The following is a 21,157-nucleotide window of genomic DNA, read 5'->3' as shown; positions in this document are numbered from 1 at the left end:
GGAAAGGAGTGTGAGGGGAGAAAGGAAAGGAGTGTGAGGGGAGAAAGGAAAGGAGTGTGAGGGGAGAAAGGAAAGGAGTGTGAGGGGAGAAAGGAAAGGAGTGTGAGGGGAGAAAGGAAAGGAGTGTGAGGGGAGAAAGGAGTGTGAGGGGAGAAAGGAAAGGAGTGTGAGGGGAGAAAGGAAAGGAGTGTGAGGGGAGGAAGGAGTGTGAGGGGAGGAAGGAGTGTGAGGGGAGGAAGGAGTGTGAGGGGAGGAAAGAGGAGTGTGAGGGGAGGAAGGAGTGTGAGGGGAGGAAGGAGTGTGAGGGGAGGAAAGAGGAGCACAGGGGAGAAAGGAGTGTGAGGAGAGAAAGGAGTGTGAGGGGAGGAAAGAGGAGCACAGGGGAGAAAGGAGTGTGAGGGGAGGAAAGAGGAGCACAGGGGAGAAAGGAGTGTGAGGGGAGGAAAGAGGGTGAAGGGGGGAAAGGAGTGTGAGGGGAGGAAAGAGGGCAAAGGGGGGAAAGGAGGAGAAAGGAGTGTGAGAGGAGGAAAGAGGAGCACAGGGGAGAAAGGAGTGTGAGGGGAGAAAGAGGGCGAAGGAGGAAAGGAGTGTGAGAGGAGGAAAGAGGAGCACAGGGGAGAAATAAGTGTGAGGGGAGAAAGCGGGAGGGAGGTGAGGGGATAGACAAAAAATTACCTGTGAATATCTCAAACACTGGAGGAGTGAGACCCCAGAGGTACACAGCGAGCCCCACCCGAGAGTGATCGTCCATGGTGAGTGTCCCCAGTAGTAACTAAAACTTAAGAAGTGAGGGGGGCCATGTAGGTGGTGTAGGGAGGGGGGCCATGTAGGGGGTGTAGGGAGGGGGGCCATGTAGGGGGTGTAGGGAGGGGCGACTCAGGCTGTAGGTGAGGGTGTAGGGGAAAGCAACAGGGGGGGGGCGACGCGGGCTGTATGGGAGGTGAGGGGGCGACGCGGGCTGTATGGGAGGTGGGGGGGGCGACGCGGGCTGTATGGGAGGTGGGGGGGGGCGACGCGGGCTGTATGGGAGGTGGGGGGGGGCGACGCGGGCTGTATGGGAGGTGGGGGGGCGACGCTATGCGGGCTGTGGGCAGCAGAGTATTGGAGGGTGACACTGGTGAGGGGGTGCAGCCCTGGACACTGCCATGTGTAGGGGAGAGCAGAGTAATGAGGGGGTGCAGCGCTGGGCTCTGCTGTGTGTAGGGGAGAGCAGAGTAATGGGGGGGTGCAGCGCTGGACTCTGCCGTGTGTAGGGGAGAGCAGAGTAATGGGGGGGGGGTGCAGCGCTGGACTCTGCCGTGTGTAGGAGAGCAGAGTAATGGGGGTGGTGCAGCGCCGGTCTCTGCCGTGTGTAGGGGAGAGCAGAGTAATGGGGGGGGTGCAGCGCTGGACTCTGCCGTGTGTAGGGGAGAGCGGAGTAATGGGGGGGGGGTGCAGCGCTGGACTCTGCTGTGTGTAGGGGAGAGCAGAGTAATGGGGGGTGTCACAAACCACCGGGGGGGTCACTCAGAAATCCCCCGCGCTGGCTACCAGTACGTCACAATCGGGGGGTAACAAGTGGGGGTCACCCCTCCTTTATACCTCCCGACCGACAGACAGAGCACGTGACGCGCTCTCTAGCGCCCCTCTTATAGTCAGGCCAATTATGGAATTGCCCGACAATAAGAAAGGAGGCCGCTATACTACTTATGCCGATTATTGAAGGGTCCCCGGTGAGAGTAGGGTATATATTCCCCCGACCTCCGCGGGCGGAATATATAATATCTTCCCGAATCTCACTGGCCTCCCCACAATAATCCTTGGCACAACTCGCTGCCACCAACCGCTTCACGGTAACTATTAGCCGAACACACAGACGTGGGATTCAAGATCGAGATAACAGAACAGCCCAAGATTAATTATATAATTTAATCAGCCTAAAGCACACTAGAAACTACAATATATACAATAGGGAATCTACAGAATATACATATGTCAGAGTACAGTTACAGATAAAGCATGGTTTACAAACAGGTATGCAATTCAATCAGTTACCTTGTGCGTCTGGCCACAGGGGGGCGCTGTAGACCAGGTTTCTAGGAACTCCCGCAGATGTTTCCTGCACGTGACCCCCAGCGAAAGAACGCTGGAAAATGGCCGAAGTAGGGTTATCAAGCTGGGCAAATCCAGGTCCCCTCCTACCTTAGTGACCTCACAGGGAAGCACTGCCACTCCCCCTGCATGGATCAGAATTATCCAGCAAAGGGGATATTGGCCATAACTTTGCCTGGGAGCGTCGTAGGCAGACGCCAATGCTCTCATTGTGACAGTTATGAATTTAGCTACAGAACGAGGGGACTCATGACCTGTCTGCCAGTTCCCCATTGGCTGATATCACGCCTGGGGCATTTCCCAATGTCCTGCTCCCATAAAAAGGGTGTGCCGGCATCGTCTGCATGCGGAGACACCATTTTTATGGTTGCCATATTTATCGGAAATATGGCTTGCGAGATATGAACCATTTTTTACTGGAGTCGTTCTGTCTGGCTATTTCCATAGCCTTGCTAATGAGCTAGCAGCTCCTACTACAGGGTGACGGCAGGGAGTCATCCTGTGTCCATTGTTCCCACACCACCTCATCTCCATATCACAGGACATGGCCATGGGATTTGTTGCTAAACCAGTTGTGTGAAGGAAAGGGGGGGTGACACCAGGAGAGGGCTTCCTGACATACTTGAATATCATGATTTATCGTCATATCTCCGGATTTACCTCACACCTCCCCCCTTTTGAGGGCGCTAGGGGGCAGCACACTCCGGTGTTCCCCCGTGCGCCCGTCCGCGACCTCTCCTTGTCGGGACAGCCCGTCTGCGTTACCGTGGTCACGGCCCCTTTTGTGGCGAATGGTGAAGTTGTATTGCTGGAGCGCAAGGCTCCATCGCAGCAATCGCCCATTCGTCCCAGAGACGGTGTGCAACCAGCTGAGGGGATTGTGGTCCGTCTCCACGATGAAGTGGCGCCCGTATAGATAGGGTTGCAGACGCTGCAGGGCCCACACTATGGCCAGGCACTCCTTCTCCATCGTGGAATAGGCAACTTCCCTTGGTAACAGCTTCCTGCTCAGGTACAAGACTGGGTGCTCTTGGCTCGCAGAGTCCACCTGGCTGAGCACCGCACCGAGGCCGAAGTCACTGGCGTCGGTCTGTACTACAAACGGCCGCGTGAAGTCGGCTGCCTGTAGCACGGGCGGGCTGGACAGGGCGTCCTTTAGGGCCCGGAAGGCTGTCTCGCAGTCCATTGTCCAATCGACTGCAGAGGGCAGCTTCTTCTTGGTGAGGTCCGTCAAGGGCTTTGCCAGGCTACTATAGCATGGAACAAACCTCCTATAGTACCCAGCGGTCCCCAAGAAGGACATCACCTGCTTCTTGGTCCTGGGGGTGGGCCAGGATGCGATGGCTTCCACTTTCTCAGGCTCGGGCTTCAGTGTTCTCCCACCTACCCGGTGACCGAGGTACTGGACCTCGCTCATGGCCAGCTGACACTTTCCCGGCTTGATGGTCAAACCTGCCCGGTGGATCCGCCTGAGCACCTGTGCTAGATGCTCTAGGTGGTCCTCCCAGGTGGGACTGAAGACGGCAATGTCATCCAGGTACGCGGCCGCGTACCCTTCAAGTCCCTTGAGCAGGGTGTTGACCATCCGCTGGAAAGTGGCAGGGGCATTCCTCATCCCGAATGGCATCACCGTGGACTCGTACAGTCCAAATGGGGTAATAAAGGCAGAGCGTTCCCTGGCCTTGCGAGTCAGGGGGATCTGCCAATATCCCCGGCTCAGGTCCATGATGGTCAGGTACTGAGCCCCGGCCAACTGATCGAGCAGGTCATCGATGCGTGGCATTGGGTACGCATCGGCGACCGTGACAGCATTGAGCCCCCTGTAGTCCACGCAGAACCGAGTGGTTCGGTCCTTCTTAGGGACGAGGACTACAGGCGAGGCCCAAGCGCTGTTGGATGCCTGGATCACCCCCAGCTTCAGCATCTCGTCAATCTCCTGGCGCATGTGTTGCTGCACCTCCAGGGAGACCCGATATGCTGAACGCCGGATCGGGGGATGATCCCCAGTGTCCACGTGATGGACAGCCAAGTCAGTCCTTCCGGGCTGGTTGGTAAACAACCCCCGGAAGGGGTGTAGGGTGGCCCACAGCTGGGACCGTTGGTCCTCCAAGAGCTGGTGGCCCACCTCCACATCCTCAATGGATCCGCCTGCCCTAACCTGGGCTAGCATATCCAAGAGGGTTTCCGCTTCTCCCTCCTCGGGCAGGTTGCACACGGGGAGCGCACATGCCTCCCGCTCATGATGTGCCTTCATCATGTTCACATGGAAGGGCTTCCGCCTTCCACGGGCAGGGTCCAGGGTGACCAGGTACGTCACAGGGTTGAGCTGCTGGTACACGAGGTATGGGCCTTCCCAGGCTGCCTGAAGCTTGTCCTGTGGTACGGGGACCAGTACCCACACCTTTTGACCCACTTGGTAGGTCCTCTCACAAGCGTTCTGGTCGTACCAACGCTTCTGATCGGCCTGGGCTTGAGCCATATTGTCGTGTACCAGTTGCGTCAAGGCCTGCATTTTGTCCCGGAAGCGCATGACATACTCGATAACCGACACTCCAGGGGTGGCCAAATCCCCTTCCCAAGCCTCTTTCACCAGAGCCAGGGGGCCCCGCACACGTCGCCCGTACAGGAGCTCAAACGGTGAGAATCCTGTTGAGGCCTGTGGAACCTCCCGGTAAGCAAATAACAGGTGTGGGAGATACCGCTCCCAGTCACGCCCATGGGAGTCGACCAACATCTTAAGCATCTGCTTTAAGGTGCCATTGAACCGCTCGCACAGGCCATTAGTCTGTGGATGGTACGGGCTGGCCACCAGATGTCGCACCTGGACTTGCTTACAGAGGGCCTCCATCAGCTGGGACATGAATTGGGTCCCCCGGTCAGTGAGCATTTCCTGGGGAAAACCCACTCGGGAGAAAATCTCCAGCAATGCGGTGGCCACCTTGTCAGCCCGAATGGACGACAAGGCCACTGCTTCTGGGTACCGAGTGGCATAGTCCACTACCGTCAGTAGGAAGCGTTTCCCGGAGCTGCTGGGGATGGCCAGCGGGCCGACCAGATCCACAGCCACCCTCCTGAAAGGCTCATCGATGATTGGCAGAGATACTAGTGGGGCTTTGGGGCGTGGCCCCGCCTTCCCCACTCTCTGACAGGTTTCACACGAACGGCAGTAGGCAGCCACATCGGCCCCCATTTTTGGCCAGTAGAAATGCTGGTTTAACCTGGCCTTGGTCTTAGCGATCCCTAGGTGTCCGGCCATCGGAATCTCATGTGCGATCCGCAACAACTCCGTCCGGAACGGATAGGGTACCACCAACTGTCGGTCCCTGGGCCACGCCTCCGGTGAACCCTGCTGGACCGTGGCCCGGTACAGCCGTCCTTGGTCCCAGACCACTCGCTCCGGGTCCGAGTCCGAGGGAGGCTGTGCCGCCTGCTCCTTAAGAGCTTTCAGGCTGTCGTCAGCTTCTAACGCTGCCTGAAACCCCTGACTAGATGTGGCCAGAATCGACGAGACTGTCACATCTTCAGTCAGTACCCCGGGACCTGTGTCCTGGCCTCCACCTGACTCGGCTGCCACTTGGTCAGAAGGGGAAGAGCTATCGGACCTCCGGGAGGCCCCTTGGCTTCCAGCACTCCCACTGCGGGTGACAGCGGCCACAGCCGCTGCGACCGTGGGTCGTGCCTGCTCCTCCTCCGTTCCTGACCAAGTCGCCGGTTCAGGCAGACCTACCTGGCTTCCTGACACCCCGGTTGTGGGGGAACCATGCACCGAGATCTTACCTGGGAGCACTTCCGCTCCTGGACCGGCCCCAATCTCACCTGCCTGTTCCCCTCCTGCAGCAACAGAACCCCGCTGTGAAATCTCTGGGGACCCCACATTGGCTGTGGTAGCCCCCACCCCACACACTGGTCCTCCCCCTGCAGCACCCTGCTCTCTGCTTATCCCTGCAGAGGGCAGCAGATCCCAGCTCACAGGCTGATTACTTGTAGAGGCATTGTCACACCTTTCTCTGACCCCCTCCCCTGTCACAGCTGCAGCTGTGTGTGTGTCTATGGTGTCTGTGCAAGCAGAAATATCAGAGTTCACTCCCTCCTCCCTTACATCATTCATAGATAACACATTAACATTGTCCGGAGGCATGTCAGTACTGGCTGAAGGTTCAGCCCTTGGTTGGGGCCCAAACTGGGAGGTTATCTGCCCCAAATCTGTCCCAAGTAGCACGTTTGCAGGGATCCGATCAGTTACCCCCACCTCCCTCACCCCCCGCCCTGCGCCCCAGTCCACATAAATGTCAGCAACAGGCAGCGCCGGGTCAGTGCCTCCAATCCCGGAGACAGCGAGGATTTTTCCAGGGATCAAGTCTTGGGGGGACACCATCTCAGGCCGCACCAGAGTCACCTCCGAGGCGCTGTCTCGCAGTCCTATGGTCACAGACCGGCCGACGGTGACAGGTTGGAAGCTGTCCAGGGACCTACCACCACCCCCACCCACACAATACACCTTGGGCGGCCCTTGGGACGGGGACGGAGCCGGGGCCTTGGGACGCTGAGGGCACATGGCCTTGAAGTGTCCAGGTAGGTTGCACTGGTGGCACCGTCTTGGTTCCGCCACGGGCCTGGAGAGGGGAGTTGAGGGGGACACCCCCTGCAGTCTAGGGGCAGGTGGGGCAGTCGCAGAATTCATCTTACCCCCTCTCCAGGTGCTGCTGGTGGCCGCTCTCCTGGCCTCAGGGGCCCGGTTGTTGGTGTAGTCATCGGCAAGGGCAGCTGTAGCCGTGGACCCCTTTGGCTTCTGGTCTCGGATGAACTGGCGGAGATCCTCAGGGCAGTTCCACAAGAGTTGCTCCGTGATGAACAAGTCCAGGATCTCCGGTCCGGTGGAAAGCTGCAGGCCTTGGGTCCAGTGGTCGGCAGCTCGGGCAAGTGCCCGCCGGTGGTCAGCCCAGGAGTCCTTTGGTCCCTTCTGTAGGCTCCGGAACTTCTTGCGGTAGGACTCTGGAGTGAGGTTGTACTGTTGGATCAGGGCCCGCTTGATGGTGTCGTAGCCCTGATCTGCCTCAGCAGGCAAGTCCCCAAGGATATCCAGGGCCTTACCCCTTAAACGGGGGGTCAGGTATTTGGCCCACTGGTCCTTGTTCAGATGGTGCTGCAAGCAAGTCCGTTCAAAAGCAGTCAAGAAAGAGTCCAAGTCTCCATCCTTCTCCAGCACTGGGAAGTCCTCAACACGGACCTTTGGAAGTTTGGTGTCTTGAAGGTCACGTGTGGCTGATGAGGGCCGGAGCTGAGCTAGCTGCAGCTGGTAGTCACGCTCTGCCTGGCGCTCTTCACGCGCTGCCTGCCGCTCCGCAGCCTCAGCCTCACGCGCTGCTTGCCGCTCTGCCCTGCGCTCTGCCAGGAGTCCCTTGTAGCCCTCCTGGTCTCCAGCCTGGAGAAGGGCCATAGCCATTTGAAGAAGGCTATCCGAACCTCCCAGGCTCGGTGGAATGGCACGTGGTGATCTGCGGCCCGCTGCGGAGCCTGGTGATTCACTGTCCCTTGCAGAGCGGAGGGCTGGCATCTGGCTCGTTGAGGACCCTTGGGTGAGCTGCTCCTCATCTTGTCCATAATTGCCAGCTTGTGCGCTGTCCTCTGCAGAACGGTTTTCTGGCGTCGAGCTCCTGGAGGACTCGTGGGCAACCTCCTCATTACTGCCCACAGCACCGTCCTCCCTCTCTTCGGCTCCTGCTTTAGCATTGGCCAGTTGCATAGCTCTGCTCCTGGTGCCATCAGCCATTCTTGCAGACTTTTGGTCACTGACACAGAACTGACACCTGATGCCTCCACACACCTTACAGTATCTGCACTCTGACACTCTAGTGTTGAGCTAGTCTGAAGACCCCAGCAGCCACAGCTGCTGCAGGCAGTCTTTAGTGTCTGGGAGTATGGGTCTCACACTCACACACACTATTATCTCGATCCCACTGCTGCCACCAATATGTCACAAACCACCGGGGGGGTCACTCAGAAATCCCCCGCGCTGGCTACCAGTACGTCACAATCGGGGGGTAACAAGTGGGGGTCACCCCTCCTTTATACCTCCCGACCGACAGACAGAGCACGTGACGCGCTCTCTAGCGCCCCTCTTATAGTCAGGCCAATTATGGAATTGCCCGACAATAAGAAAGGAGGCCGCTATACTACTTATGCCGATTATTGAAGGGTCCCCGGTGAGAGTAGGGTATATATTCCCCCGACCTCCGCGGGCGGAATATATAATATCTTCCCGAATCTCACTGGCCTCCCCACAATAATCCTTGGCACAACTCGCTGCCACCAACCGATTCACGGTAACTATTAGCCGAACACACAGACGTGGGATTCAAGATCGAGATAACAGAACAGCCCAAGATTAATTATATAATTTAATCAGCCTAAAGCACACTAGAAACTACAATATATACAATAGGGAATCTACAGAATATACATATGTCAGAGTACAGTTACAGATAAAGCATGGTTTACAACAGGTATGCAATTCAATCAGTTACCTTGTGCGTCTGGCCACAGGGGGGCGCTGTAGACCAGGTTTCTAGGAACTCCCGCAGATGTTTCCTGCACGTGACCCCCAGCGAAAGAACGCTGGAAAATGGCCGAAGTAGGGTTATCAAGCTGGGCAAATCCAGGTCCCCTCCTACCTTAGTGACCTCACAGGGAAGCACTGCCACTCCCCCTGCATGGATCAGAATTATCCAGCAAAGGGGATATTGGCCATAACTTTGCCTGGGAGCGTCGTAGGCAGACGCCAATGCTCTCATTGTGACAGTTATGAATTTAGCTACAGAACGAGGGGACTCATGACCTGTCTGCCAGTTCCCCATTGGCTGATATCACGCCTGGGGCATTTCCCAATGTCCTGCTCCCATAAAAAGGGTGTGCCGGCATCGTCTGCATGCGGAGACACCATTTTTATGGTTGCCATATTTATCGGAAATATGGCTTGCGAGATATGAACCATTTTTTACTGGAGTCGTTCTGTCTGGCTATTTCCATAGCCTTGCTAATGAGCTAGCAGCTCCTACTACAGGGTGACGGCAGGGAGTCATCCTGTGTCCATTGTTCCCACACCACCTCATCTCCATATCACAGGACATGGCCATGGGATTTGTTGCTAAACCAGTTGTGTGAAGGAAAGGGGGGGTGACACCAGGAGAGGGCTTCCTGACATACTTGAATATCATGATTTATCGTCATATCTCCGGATTTACCTCACAGGGGGTGCAGCGCTGGGCTGTGCCGTGTGTAGGGGAGAGCAGAGTAATGGGGGGGCGCAGCGCTGGGCTCTGCCGTGTGTAGGGGAGAGCAGAGTAATGGGGGGGGTGCAGCGCTGGACTCTGCTGTGTGTAGGGGAGAGCAGAGTAATGGGGGGGTGCAGCGCTGGACTCTGCTGTGTGTAGGGGAGAGCAGAGTAATGGGGGGTGCAGCGCTGGACTCTGCCGTGTGTAGGGGAGCAGAGTAATGGGGGGGTGCAGCGCCGGACTCTGCCATGTGTAGGGGTACATTGTGGGGTCGCTGAGTGGTGACTTGGTGTTTGGTCTCTCAGGTGCCGTCTCCCCCCGAGGACTCCTCGTGACTTCTGGCACCGGGCCCCCGTTATGCCGGTGCCCAGGGACGAGATGGGCGACTCTCGGATCACTCACACGCCTATTCCGGTGCCGTCACATTTCACTCTGGCAGAGCAGAGCTTTTCACACAAGAAGAGGGGGCGAACGCTGTGCTACACGCTGCCGCCACGACCCCCGGTGAAGAGCGTCCTGCCGGTCAGCCGCCTCTTTCCGAATAAGCAGCGCTCCTGGAGCCAGCCGCGTCCACAGAGTGTCTCGTTCAGAAGCCCCCAGCACAAGCAGCCCATCAGCCGCCTGTATGACCACAGCAAGGAGGAGACCTTCTACAAGCAGTGCTTCCACACACTCTGCAAGCTGGGGAGGGGCTCGTTTGGAGAGGTGTATAAGGTATGAAAAGGTGGGGGACTGCCGAGTGGTGGCCGCATGTGTAACGTTGAAACATGGGGGGGGTTAAGCTAATGACTGTAGTGTGGCTGCTCTTACTGTAAAGAATCCATAGTGTCTTTTCTCTTACTGTAAGGAGTCCGTAGTCGCACTGTACATAATCACAGTCTGTGTAGATTTGGACGTTTTTCCTGCTCGCTGGTGATGATGGGGCCGCAAGCAGAAGTGGACCTACTTGACCACAGGGAAAACCAAGCTTACTCTTTAGTGGGAGGGGCTTGACGAAGCACCTACCAAAGCAGACGCCAGGTGCTACTTCCAGGACAGTGACCAGGACTGTGGAAGCTGACCCCCAGGACAGGAACGGGCTCAGGTGTGGACAGGCAGAGTCTCTAGAGCTGACAGGTGCATCCGGGGACGGCTGAGGCAGACAGTACAGCAAGGACAGGCGGGTACTGAGGGCACGAACGAGAAAGGGGTGACAGATACGGGTAGATGGACACTGGCACAGGTAACGGGGAGTGGACAAGGGGATCTGACCACTAGCCAGCTAGCGGGACAATACTAACTGACCAAGTTGCTGGGCATCTCCCCTAGTGGGTGAGTGCCTCTCAGCCATAGGGTGAGCAGCGCTTCTGGGAAATGGTGCTCGCCATTAAGAGCCGGGCAGAGATGCGCGTGCACCCTAAGCACACTGCCGGGGGACCTGTGCGGAGGCCTCGGGAAGCTTGTGAGCAGGGCAGAGATGCGCGTGCACCCTAAGCACACTGCCGGGGGGACCTGTGCGGAGGCCTCGGGAAGCTTGTGAGCAGGGCAGAGATGCGCGTGCACCCTAAGCACACTGCCGGTGGGACCTGTGCGGAGGCCTCGGGAAGCTTGTGAGCAGGGCAGAGATGCGCGTGCACCCTAAGCACACTGCCGGGGGGACCTGTGCGGAGGCCTCGGGAAGCTTGTGAGCAGGGCAGAGATGCGCGTGCACCCTAAGCACACTGCCGGGGGGGACCTGTGCGGAGGCCTCGGGAAGCTTGTGAGCAGGGCAGAGATGCGCGTGCACCCTAAGCACACTGCCGGGGGGACCTGTGCGGAGGCCTCGGGAAGCTTGTGAGCAGGGCAGAGATGCGCGTGCACCCTAAGCACACTGCCGGGGGGACCTGTGCGGAGGCCTCGGGAAGCTTGTGAGCAGGGCAGAGATGCGCGCGCACCCTAAGAACACTGCCGGGGGGACCTGTGCGGAGGCCTCGGGAAGCTTGTGAGCAGGGCAGAGATGCGCGTGCACCCTAAGCACACTGCCGGGGGGACCTGTGCGGAGGCCTCGGGAAGCTTGTGAGCAGGGCAGAGATGCGCGTGCACCCTAAGCACACTGCCGGGGGGACCTGTGCGGAGGCCTCGGGAAGCTTGTGAGCAGGGCAGAGATGCGCGTGCACCCTAAGCACACTGCCGGGGGAACCTGTGCGGAGGCCTCGGGAAGCTTGTGAGCAGGGCAGAGATGCGCGTGCACCCTAAGCACACTGCCGGTGTTACGGTTGCTGTGGCACTGGAGACTATGTTCGGATTTCTTGCTACTGCACATGTGCAAGCGCTGGAGACTAAGTCCTATCTTGGAGCCATTGCACATGTGCGGGTGACATCATCACTGACACGAGGTCACATGTCTCTGACACTTTCTAAGCTGATTGGTCGCTGGTCATGTGCTTGTGACGCTTTGCTTGGTGATAGGCCAGCGTGATGTCATTCCTGTCCTTCTGGCAGCGGATTGGCTCTGGTGTCCTCCATCTTGGATGAGGCACAGAGTCTATATAAGACCCTGACGCACGCCGCCCGGCGCTCAGTCCTCTTTGTTCATGCATGAGGGTAGACGCCCTGTGCACGTCCCTCTAGGCATCTCTCTGTCTATGTTAGGTGAGCTCTACCGGCAGGGTAGCGTTCTTATACCTTACAGCTTCGGCTGCGGTCTGTATCCTTACCTCTTAGTGGAGCGGACATAGGCAGGTGCCTGAGGCACATGGTCCGGCTGGGCCTTGTGATTATACTCGTAGGTGGACGTTGCCGCTAGGGTAACGTTCCTTATACTGTGTCTGGCAGTTGTTCGTGTCCTCGCACACTAGTGGAGCGAACAGAGGTAGGAGCTTTGTGCGGCTTACGCTGCTGTCCGTCTCTTTTGCACCACTAGAAGAGCGGACCTAGGCAGGTGCCATATCTAGTGGTTCGTGTCCTCGCACACTAGTGGAGCGAACGCAGGTAGGAGCTTTGTGCGGCTTACGCTGCTGTCCGTCTCTTTTGCACCACTAGAAGAGCGGACCTAGGTAGGTGCCATATCTAGTGGTTCGTGTTCTCGCACACTAGTGGAGCGAACGCAGGTAGGAGCTTTGTGCGGCTTACGCTGCTGTCCGTCTCCTGGCACCACTAGAAGAGCGGACCTAGGTAGGTGCCATATCTAGTGGTTCGTGTCCTCGCACACTAGGGGAGTGAACGCAGGTAGGAGCTTTGTGCGGCTGACGCTGCTGTCCGTCTCCTGGCACCACTAGAAGAGCGGACCTAGGCAGGTGCCATATCTAGTTGTTCGTGTCCTCGCACACTAGGGGAGTGAACGCAGGTAGGAGCTTTGTGCGGCTTACGCTGCTGTCCGTCTCCTGGCACCACTGGAGGAGCGGACCTAGGTAGGTGCCATATCTAGTGGTTCGTGTTCTCGCACACTAGTGGAGCGAACGCAGGTAGGAGCTTTGTGCGGCTTACGCTGCTGTCCGTCTCCTGGCACCGCTAGAGGAACGGACCTAGGTAGGTGCCATTTCACACTCACTGCTTTTGTCTCTGTGACCATTAACAGAGACCATTCCACACACCCTCCGAGTAAGGGAGGAATTGCTTTATTTCCTAACTATATTCCTCTGTGCGTTTAACAGAGGTATTGCACTCTGCACTTGTGCTATTACTATTTACAGCGGCACACCTATATACTCTTCCTCACTCATTAACATATCCCTTTTACGTTAATGCTAAATACGGTAGTCGCTGTGACTTTAACAGTACACGCCGTGATTGGCTCTAGTGTCACTGAGACGTATCAGTGTCAGTACTGCTTTCGTGGTACAAGAGACCCCTTATCCTCTGCCATAGTCTGCAGCAGAGACTTTGCACGGTGGGCCCTGACTGTCTGATATCCCTTTTGTTTTTTATAATCAGACAGCCCCCGTAACAGCTGGGGGGACCTGTGCGGAGGCCTCGGGAAGCTTGTGAGCAGGGCCCTCATTCCTATTGTAGCTGCTGAACTAGATGCTACTTTGTTTTTGTCTGTGCAAGCCCCCACCTGATTGTAAAGCGCTGCGGAATATGTTGGTGCTATAAAAATAAGTACCATCAAGAGGAACAAGGGAGGAGACAGAATCCAGCACCGAGGTAGTAAAAATATTTTCTTTATTCAAAATTCATAAAATGAAAAATGTGACCAAGTGCAGAGTATAAATATGTTTAACGCGTTTCGGAGAAGAACAGACTCCTTATTCATAAGCAATATAATCAGAATGAGTAGCCACGGCGATATATATACCTATATGCCCCTCATCCGAGCCGGATCTATATACATGCTCCACAAAATAGTGCTTACTTTATATACAACAAAACAATACATTACAAGAGTAATAAAAATACAAACACCCAGGGATATAAAACCAATGCTAGATAAAGCACATTTTCATTGTAATATAGACGTAATAGATCATAGCATTGATTTAATTCCACTAAATAACACGCATACGGCTTACATGTCCAAAGTGCTGGCTTTACGGCAGATTTCTACCAGTCTCCCTCTCCACAAGGTCCATTAACCCTCTCCATACCTTGGTAATTATAAGAAAAGCACAAATCCCCCATTAGATAAACTCTTACAATTATAAATCATATCTCAATATCTATATATATAATTGCCTTATTCTGTCTGTCTGTCTGTCTGTCTGTCATGCTCCGAAATTGTGTCCTTACGGTGACACAAAGCTGATTGGCCGCTGGGCTCGCCATGGCCCCGCCCCCCCACACGGATTGGCCTCTCGCCCCGGCTCTCTGCAGGCCCCGCCCCCCTCACGCAATGCACGCTCGCTCTGGCCCAACTGACACGGAGCCGCGACTCCCAGGTGAGTACACACACACACATCAGATCACACTCACTCTCACACTCACTCTCACACACACCTCCCACATCACAACATGCTGGGATATCACTTGCTTCTACACCGGCTCCGTCAGGATCCCGGCAGCGCCACACACATCTTGACGGAGGCCGTGAAAGCTGGTAACCATTATACACATCGGGTAACTAAGGTCCCTTAGTTACCCGATGTGTATCATAGTTACCAGTGTACACCGGCTCACACTCACTCTCACACACACCTCACACACATATCACATCGCATCCACACATCAAGGTCCTGCAGCTGCGGAAAATACAGACACATAACAGCACACACACACACACACACACATACACACACATAACAGCACACACATAACAGCACACACACATACACACAAATCAGATCACACTCACGCACACCTCACACATCACATCGCATCCACATACTCACAACATCCTGGGATATCGCTTGCTTCTCGGCGGCGATACTGTGCTGTTAGCTTCCAGGACCTGCGGGAGGATCACATGGCCAGAAGCATGTGATACCTCCGGATGTTGTGAGTATAAGCGCGTATGTGCGATATCGTCAATGTCTGTGTGTGTGAGTGGATGCGATCGGGTGTGTGTGAGTGGATGCGATCGGGTGTGTGTGAGTGGATGCGATCGGGTGTGTGTGAGTGGATGCGATCGGGTGTGTGTGAGTGGATGCGATCGGGTGTGTGTGAGTGGATGCGATCGGGTGTGTGTGAGTGGATGCGATCGGGTGTGTGTGAGTGGATGCGATCGGGTGTGTGAGTGTCGGCAGAGGAGCACGGCGTGCTGGAGGAGGCTGGGAGCAGAGAGGCTGATCATGGGGAAGGCTGGGAGGAGAGAGGCTGATGCTGGGGGAGGCTGGGAGGGGGAGGCTGGGACGAGGGAGGCTGATGCTGGTGGAGGCTGATGCTTGGGGAGGCTGATGCTGGGGGAGGCTGGAAGGAGAGAGGCTAATGCTGGTGGAGGCTAATGCTGGTGGAGGCTGATGCTTGGGGAGGCTGATGCTGGGGGAGACTGGGAGGGGAAGGCTGATGCTGAGGGAGGCTGGGAGGAAGGAGGCTGGGAGGAGAGAGGATGATCCTGGGGAAGGCTGGGAACGGGAGGCTGATGCTGAGGGAGGCTGGAAGGAGAGAGGCTGATGCTGGGGGAGGCTGGAAGGAGAGAGGCTGATGCTGGTGGAGGCTGATGCTTGGGGAGGCTGATGCTGGGGGAGACTGGGAGCGGAAGGCTGATGCTGAGGGAAACTGGGAGGGGGAGGCTGGGAGGAAGGAGGCTGGGAGGAGAGAGGCTGATCCTGGGGAAGGCTGGGAAGGGGAGGCTGATGCTGGGGGAGGCTGGAAGGAGAGAGGCTGATGCATGGGGAGGCTGATGCTGGGGGAGACTGGGAGCGGAAGGCTGATGCTGAGGGAGGCTGGGAGGGGGAGGCTGGGAGGAAGGAGGCTGGGAGGAGAGAGGCTGATCCTGGGGAAGGCTGGGAAGGGGAGGCTGATGCTGAGGGAAGCTGGAAGGAGAGAGGCTGATGCTGGGGGAGGCTGGAAGGAGAGAGGCTGAGGCTGGGAGGAGAGAGGCTGATGCTGGGGAAGGCTGATGCTGAGGGAGGCTGGGAGGGGAAAGCTGATGCTGGGGAAGGCTGGGAGGACGGAGGCTGGGAGGAGAGAGGCTGATCCTGGGGAAGGCTGGGAGAGGGAGGCTGATGCTGGAGGAGGCTGGAAGGAGAGAGGCTGATGCTGGCGGAGGCTGATGCTGGGGGAGGCTGGAAGGAGAGAGGCTGATGCTGGTGGAGGCTGATGCTTGGGGAGGCTGGGAGAGGGAGGCTGATGCTGAGGGAGGCTGGGAGGAGGGAGGCTGGGAGAGGTAGGCTGAGAGAAGAGAGGCTGATACACACACACACACACACACACACGCGCGCACTGCACAACACACCACACACACACACACACACTGGGAACCACAAACAACTGCCCTACACAGACACCCACACATACAGACAACGCTGCACACACACAACACCCAACACACAAACACCGCGGCACACACAAATATACGCACATACCGCACAACACACACATTGCACAAAACATACCTCCCCCCAAAACACACCACACACACACAAACCGCGCAACACACACACACAACGCTACAGACACACAGCGCTCCACAAACAACGCAACACACGCAACACACATACAACACCGCTCTCACCCCCCGCCACACCCAGACAACACCCAGAACATGTACAGCGCCTACACAAACACTTGGTAACTACACACAACAACATCTCTATATATATATATATATATATATAACAAAAATCATACATGAACTACACAATACGTAAATTCTAGAATACCCGATGCGTAGAATCGGGCCACCTTCTAGTATGTTATAATTATATTGGGGAGGGGGTAGATGAGGTGATGTACCACTTATAAATCTATTACTCCCCATCTTATTTTATATATGTAATTTTATTAATTTTTATTGTTGTTTTTTATAAATTTATGTCAATTTCCTGTATTTTATGTGGAAATTAATGAAAGGGAAAGGGGGGAAAATTCCCATATTCCATTATATGCTAAGATCTAAACTAAACATAATTATAGTATATTAGAGAAAGGGCCCTTCCACTCCATAGATATACAATAAGAAGGGAATTTTGTTACTTACCGTAAATTCCTTTTCTTCTAGCTCTTATTGGGAGACCCAGACGATTGGGTGTATAGCACTGCCTCCGGAGGCCACACAAAGCAATTACACTAAAAAGTGTAAGGCCCCTCCCCTTCTGGCTATACACCCCCAGTGGGATCACTGGCTCACCAGTTTTAGTGCAAAAGCAAGAAGGAGGAAAGCCAATAACTGGTTTAAACAAATTCTCTCCGAGTAACATCGGAGAACTGAAAACCGTTCAACATGAACAACATGTGTACCCGCAAACAAACCAAAAATCCCGAAGGACAACAGGGCGGGTGCTGGGTCTCCCAATAAGAGCTAGAAGAAAAGGAATTTACGGTAAGTAACAAAATTCCCTTCTTCTTCAGCGCTCTATTGGGAGACCCAGACGATTGGGACGTCCAAAAGCTGTCCCTGGGTGGGTAAAGAAATACCTAATGTTAGAGCTGCAAGACAGCCCTCCCCTACGGGGAGGCAACTGCCGCCTGCAGGACTCTTCTACCTAGGCTGGCGTCCGCCGAAGCATAGGTATGCACCTGATAATGTTTGGTGAAAGTGTGCAGACTCGACCAGGTAGCTGCCTGGCACACCTGTTGAGCCGTAGCCTGGTGTCGTAATGCCCAGGATGCACCCACGGCTCTGGTAGAATGGGCCTTCAGCCCTGATGGAACCGGAAGCCCAGCAGAACGGTAGGCTTCAAGAATTGGTTCTTTGATCCATCGAGCCAGGGTGGCCTTAGAAGCCTGCGACCCTTTGCGCTGACCAGCGACAAGGACAAAGAGTGCATCCGAACGGCGCAAGGGCGCCGTGCGGGAAATGTAGATTCTGAGTGCTCTCACCAGATCTAACAAATGTAAATCTTTCTCATACCGATGAACTGCATGAGGACAAAACGAAGGCAAAGAGATATCCTGATTAAGATGAAAAGAGGATACCACCTTCGGGAGAAACTCCTGAATGGGGCGCAGCACAACCTTGTCCTGGTGGAAGACCAGGAAGGGAGCCTTGGATGATAGTGCTGCCAGCTCAGACACTCTCCGAAGAGATGTGATCGCTACCAGAAAAGCCACTTTCTGTGATAGTCTAGAAAGTGAAACCTCCCTCAGAGGCTCGAAGGGCGGCTTCTGGAGGGCAACTAGTACCCTGTTCAGATCCCATGGATCTAACGGCCGCTTGTACGGGGGTACGATATGGCAAACCCCCTGTAGGAACGTGCGCACCTTAGGAAGGCGTGCCAAACGCCTCTGAAAAAAGACGGATAGCGCCGAGACCTGACCTTTAAGGGAGCTGAGCGACAAACCTTTTTCTAACCCAGATTGCAGGAAAGAAAGAAAGGTAGGCAATGCAAATGGCCAGGGAGACACTCCCTGAGCAGAGGACCAGGATAAGAATATCCTCCACGTTCTGTGGTAGATCTTAGCGGACGTGGGCTTCCTAGCCTGTCTCATGGTGGCAACGACCCCTTGGGACAATCCTGAAGACGCTAGGATCCAGGACTCAATGGCCACACAGTCAGGTTCAGGGCCGCAGAATTCCGATGGAAAAACGGCCCTTGGGACAGTAAGTCTGGTCGGTCTGGGAGTGCCCACGGTTGGCCGACCGTGAGCTGCCACAGATCCGGATACCACGCCCTCCTCGGCCAGTCTGGGGCGACAAGTATGACGCGGCTGCAATCGGATCTGATCTTGCGTAGCACTCTGGGCAAGAGTGCCAGAGGTGGAAACACATAAGGGAGCCGGAACTGCGACCAATCTTGCACTAGGGCGTCTGCCGCCAGCGCTCTTTGATCGCGAGACCGTGCCATGAAGGTTGGGACCTTGTTGTTGTGCCGTGACGCCATTAGGTCGACGTCCGGCACCCCCCAGCGGCGACAGATTTCCTGAAACACGTCTGGGTGAAGGGACCATTCCCCTGCGTCCATGCCCTGGCGACTGAGGAAGTCTGCTTCCCAGTTTTCTACGCCGGGGATGTGAACTGCGGATATGGTGGAGGCTGTGGCTTCCACCCACATCAGAATCCGCCGGACTTCCTGGAAGGCTTGCCGACTGCGTGTCCCCCCTTGGTGGTTGATGTATGCCACCGCTGTGGAGTTGTCCGACTGAATTCGGATCTGCCTTCCTTCCAGCCACTGCTGGAAGGCTAGTAGGGCAAGATACACTGCTCTGATTTCCAGAACATTGATCTGAAGGGTGGACTCCTGCCGAGTCCACGTACCCTGAGCCCTGTGGTGGAGAAAAACTGCTCCCCACCCTGACAGACTCGCGTCTGTCGTGACCACCGCCCAAGACGGTGGTAGGAAGGATCTTCCCTGTGATAATGAGGTGGGAAGAAGCCACCACTGCAGAGAGTCTTTGGCCGTCTGGGAAAGGGAGACTTTCCTGTTCAGGGATGTTGACTTCCCGTCCCATTGGCGGAGAATGTCCCATTGAAGTGGACGCAGATGAAACTGCGCAAACGGAACCGCCTCTATTGCCGCCACCATCTTCCCGAGGAAGTGCATGAGGCGTCTTAAGGAGTGCGACTGACTTTGAAGGAGAGCCTGCACCCCAGTCTGTAGAGACCGCTGCTTGTCCAGCGGAAGCTTCACTATCGCTGAGAGAGTATGAAACTCCATGCCAAGATACGTTAGTGATTGGGTCGGTGACAGATTTGACTTTGGGAAGTTGATGATCCACCCGAACGCCTGGAGAGTCTCCAGTGCAACATTCAGGCTGAGTTGGCATGCCTCTTGAGAGGGTGCCTTGACCAGTAGATCGTCCAAGTAAGGGATCACAGAGTGTCCGTGAGAGTGCAAGACTGCTACCACTGCCGCCATGATCTTGGTGAACACCCGAGGGGCTGTCGCCAGACCAAATGGCAGAGCTACGAACTGAAGATGGTCGTCTCCTATCACGAAGCGTAGAAAGCGTTGGTGCTCTGTAGCAATCGGCACGTGGAGATAAGCATCTTTGATGTCTATTGATGCTATGAAATCTCCTTGAGACATTGAGGCAATGACTGAGCGGAGGGATTCCATCCGGAACCGCCTGGCGTTCACATGCTTGTTGAGCAGTTTTAGGTCCAGAACAGGACGGAAGGAGCCGTCCTTTTTTGGAACCACAAAGAGATTGGAGTAAAATCCTCGCCCCCGTTCCTGAGGGGGGACAGGGATCACGACTCCTTCTGCTCTTAGAGAGTCCACCGCCTGCAGCAGGGCATCTGCTCGGTTGGGGTGTGGGGAGGTTCTGAAGAACCGAAGTGGAGGTCGAGAACTGAACTCGATTCTGTACCCGCGAGACAAAATGTCTGTTACCCACCGGTCCTTGACCTGTGACAGCCAAATGTCGCAAAAGCGGGAGAGCCTGCCACCGACCGAGGATGCGGAGGGAGGAGGCCGAAAGTCATGAGGTAGCCGCTTTGGAAGCGGTTCCTCCATTTGCTTTCCTGGGGCGTGAGTGAGCCCGCCAGGAATCTGAGCTCCCTTGTTCTTTCTGAGTCCTTTTGGACGAGGAGAATTGGGCCTTGCCCGAGCCTCGAAAGGACCGAAACCTCGACTGCCACTTTTTCTGTTGAGGTTTACTTGCTCTGGGCTGTGGTAAGGAAGAGTCCTTACCCTTGGACTGTTTTATGATTTCAGCCAATGGCTCACCAAACAGTCTGTCTCTAGATAATGGCAAGCTGGTTAAGCATTTTTTGGAACCAGCATCTGCTTTCCAGTCCTTTAACCACAAGGCTCTGCGCAAAACCACAGAATTGGCGGACGCCATAGCGGTACGGCTCGTAGATTCTAGGACAGCATTGATAGCATAGGTCGCAAACGCAGACATTTGCGAAGTTAGGGACGCCACCTGCGGCACTGCTGGATGTATGATAGCATCCACCTGTGCTAAACCAGCTGAAATAGCTTGGAGTGCCCACACGGCCGCGAATGCTGGAGCAAACGACGCGCCGATAGCTTCATAGACAGATTTCAACCAAAGGTCCATCTGTCTGTCGTTGGCATCTTTAAGTGAAGCGCCATCCTCTACTGCGACTATGGATCTAGCCGCAAGCTTGGAAATTGGGGGATCCACCTTTGGACACTGGGTCCAGCGTTTGGCCACCTCAGAGGGAAAAGGATAACGGGTATCCTTAGAACGTTTAGAGAAACGCTTGTCTGGATGAGCGTCGTGTTTCTAGATCGATTCTCTGAAGTCAGAGTGGTCCAAAAAAGCACTTAATTTACGCTTGGGATACAGGAAATGGAACTTCTCCTGCTGTGCCGCTGCCTCCTCTGCAG

The 21,157-nt window shown here is 55.6% G+C and overlaps 1 protein-coding gene across 2 annotated transcripts in view; it reads left to right on the top strand.

Annotated features, from left to right (window-relative positions):
* The window catches only part of PKMYT1 (protein kinase, membrane associated tyrosine/threonine 1), a 54,814-nt gene that overhangs the window by 697 nt on the left and 32,960 nt on the right, over positions 1 to 21,157 (top strand). The window contains exons 1-2 of one of the 2 annotated variants that reach the window (XM_075318680.1): positions 567 to 752; positions 9,668 to 10,076. In XM_075318680.1, coding sequence (XP_075174795.1) covers positions 9,720 to 10,076 — 357 coding nt within the window. In that variant the 5' untranslated portion in view covers positions 567 to 752; positions 9,668 to 9,719. Of the gene's footprint in view, positions 1 to 566; positions 753 to 9,667; positions 10,077 to 21,157 lie in introns of those variants that run through there. The other variant, XM_075318679.1, reaches the window with a different exon arrangement.

The sequence above is a fragment of the Anomaloglossus baeobatrachus genome, chromosome 7, assembly GCF_048569485.1.
Source record: "Anomaloglossus baeobatrachus isolate aAnoBae1 chromosome 7, aAnoBae1.hap1, whole genome shotgun sequence".
NCBI classification, from domain to species: Eukaryota; Metazoa; Chordata; class Amphibia; order Anura; family Aromobatidae; genus Anomaloglossus; species Anomaloglossus baeobatrachus.
This window is presented reverse-complemented; position numbering and strand designations above follow the sequence as displayed.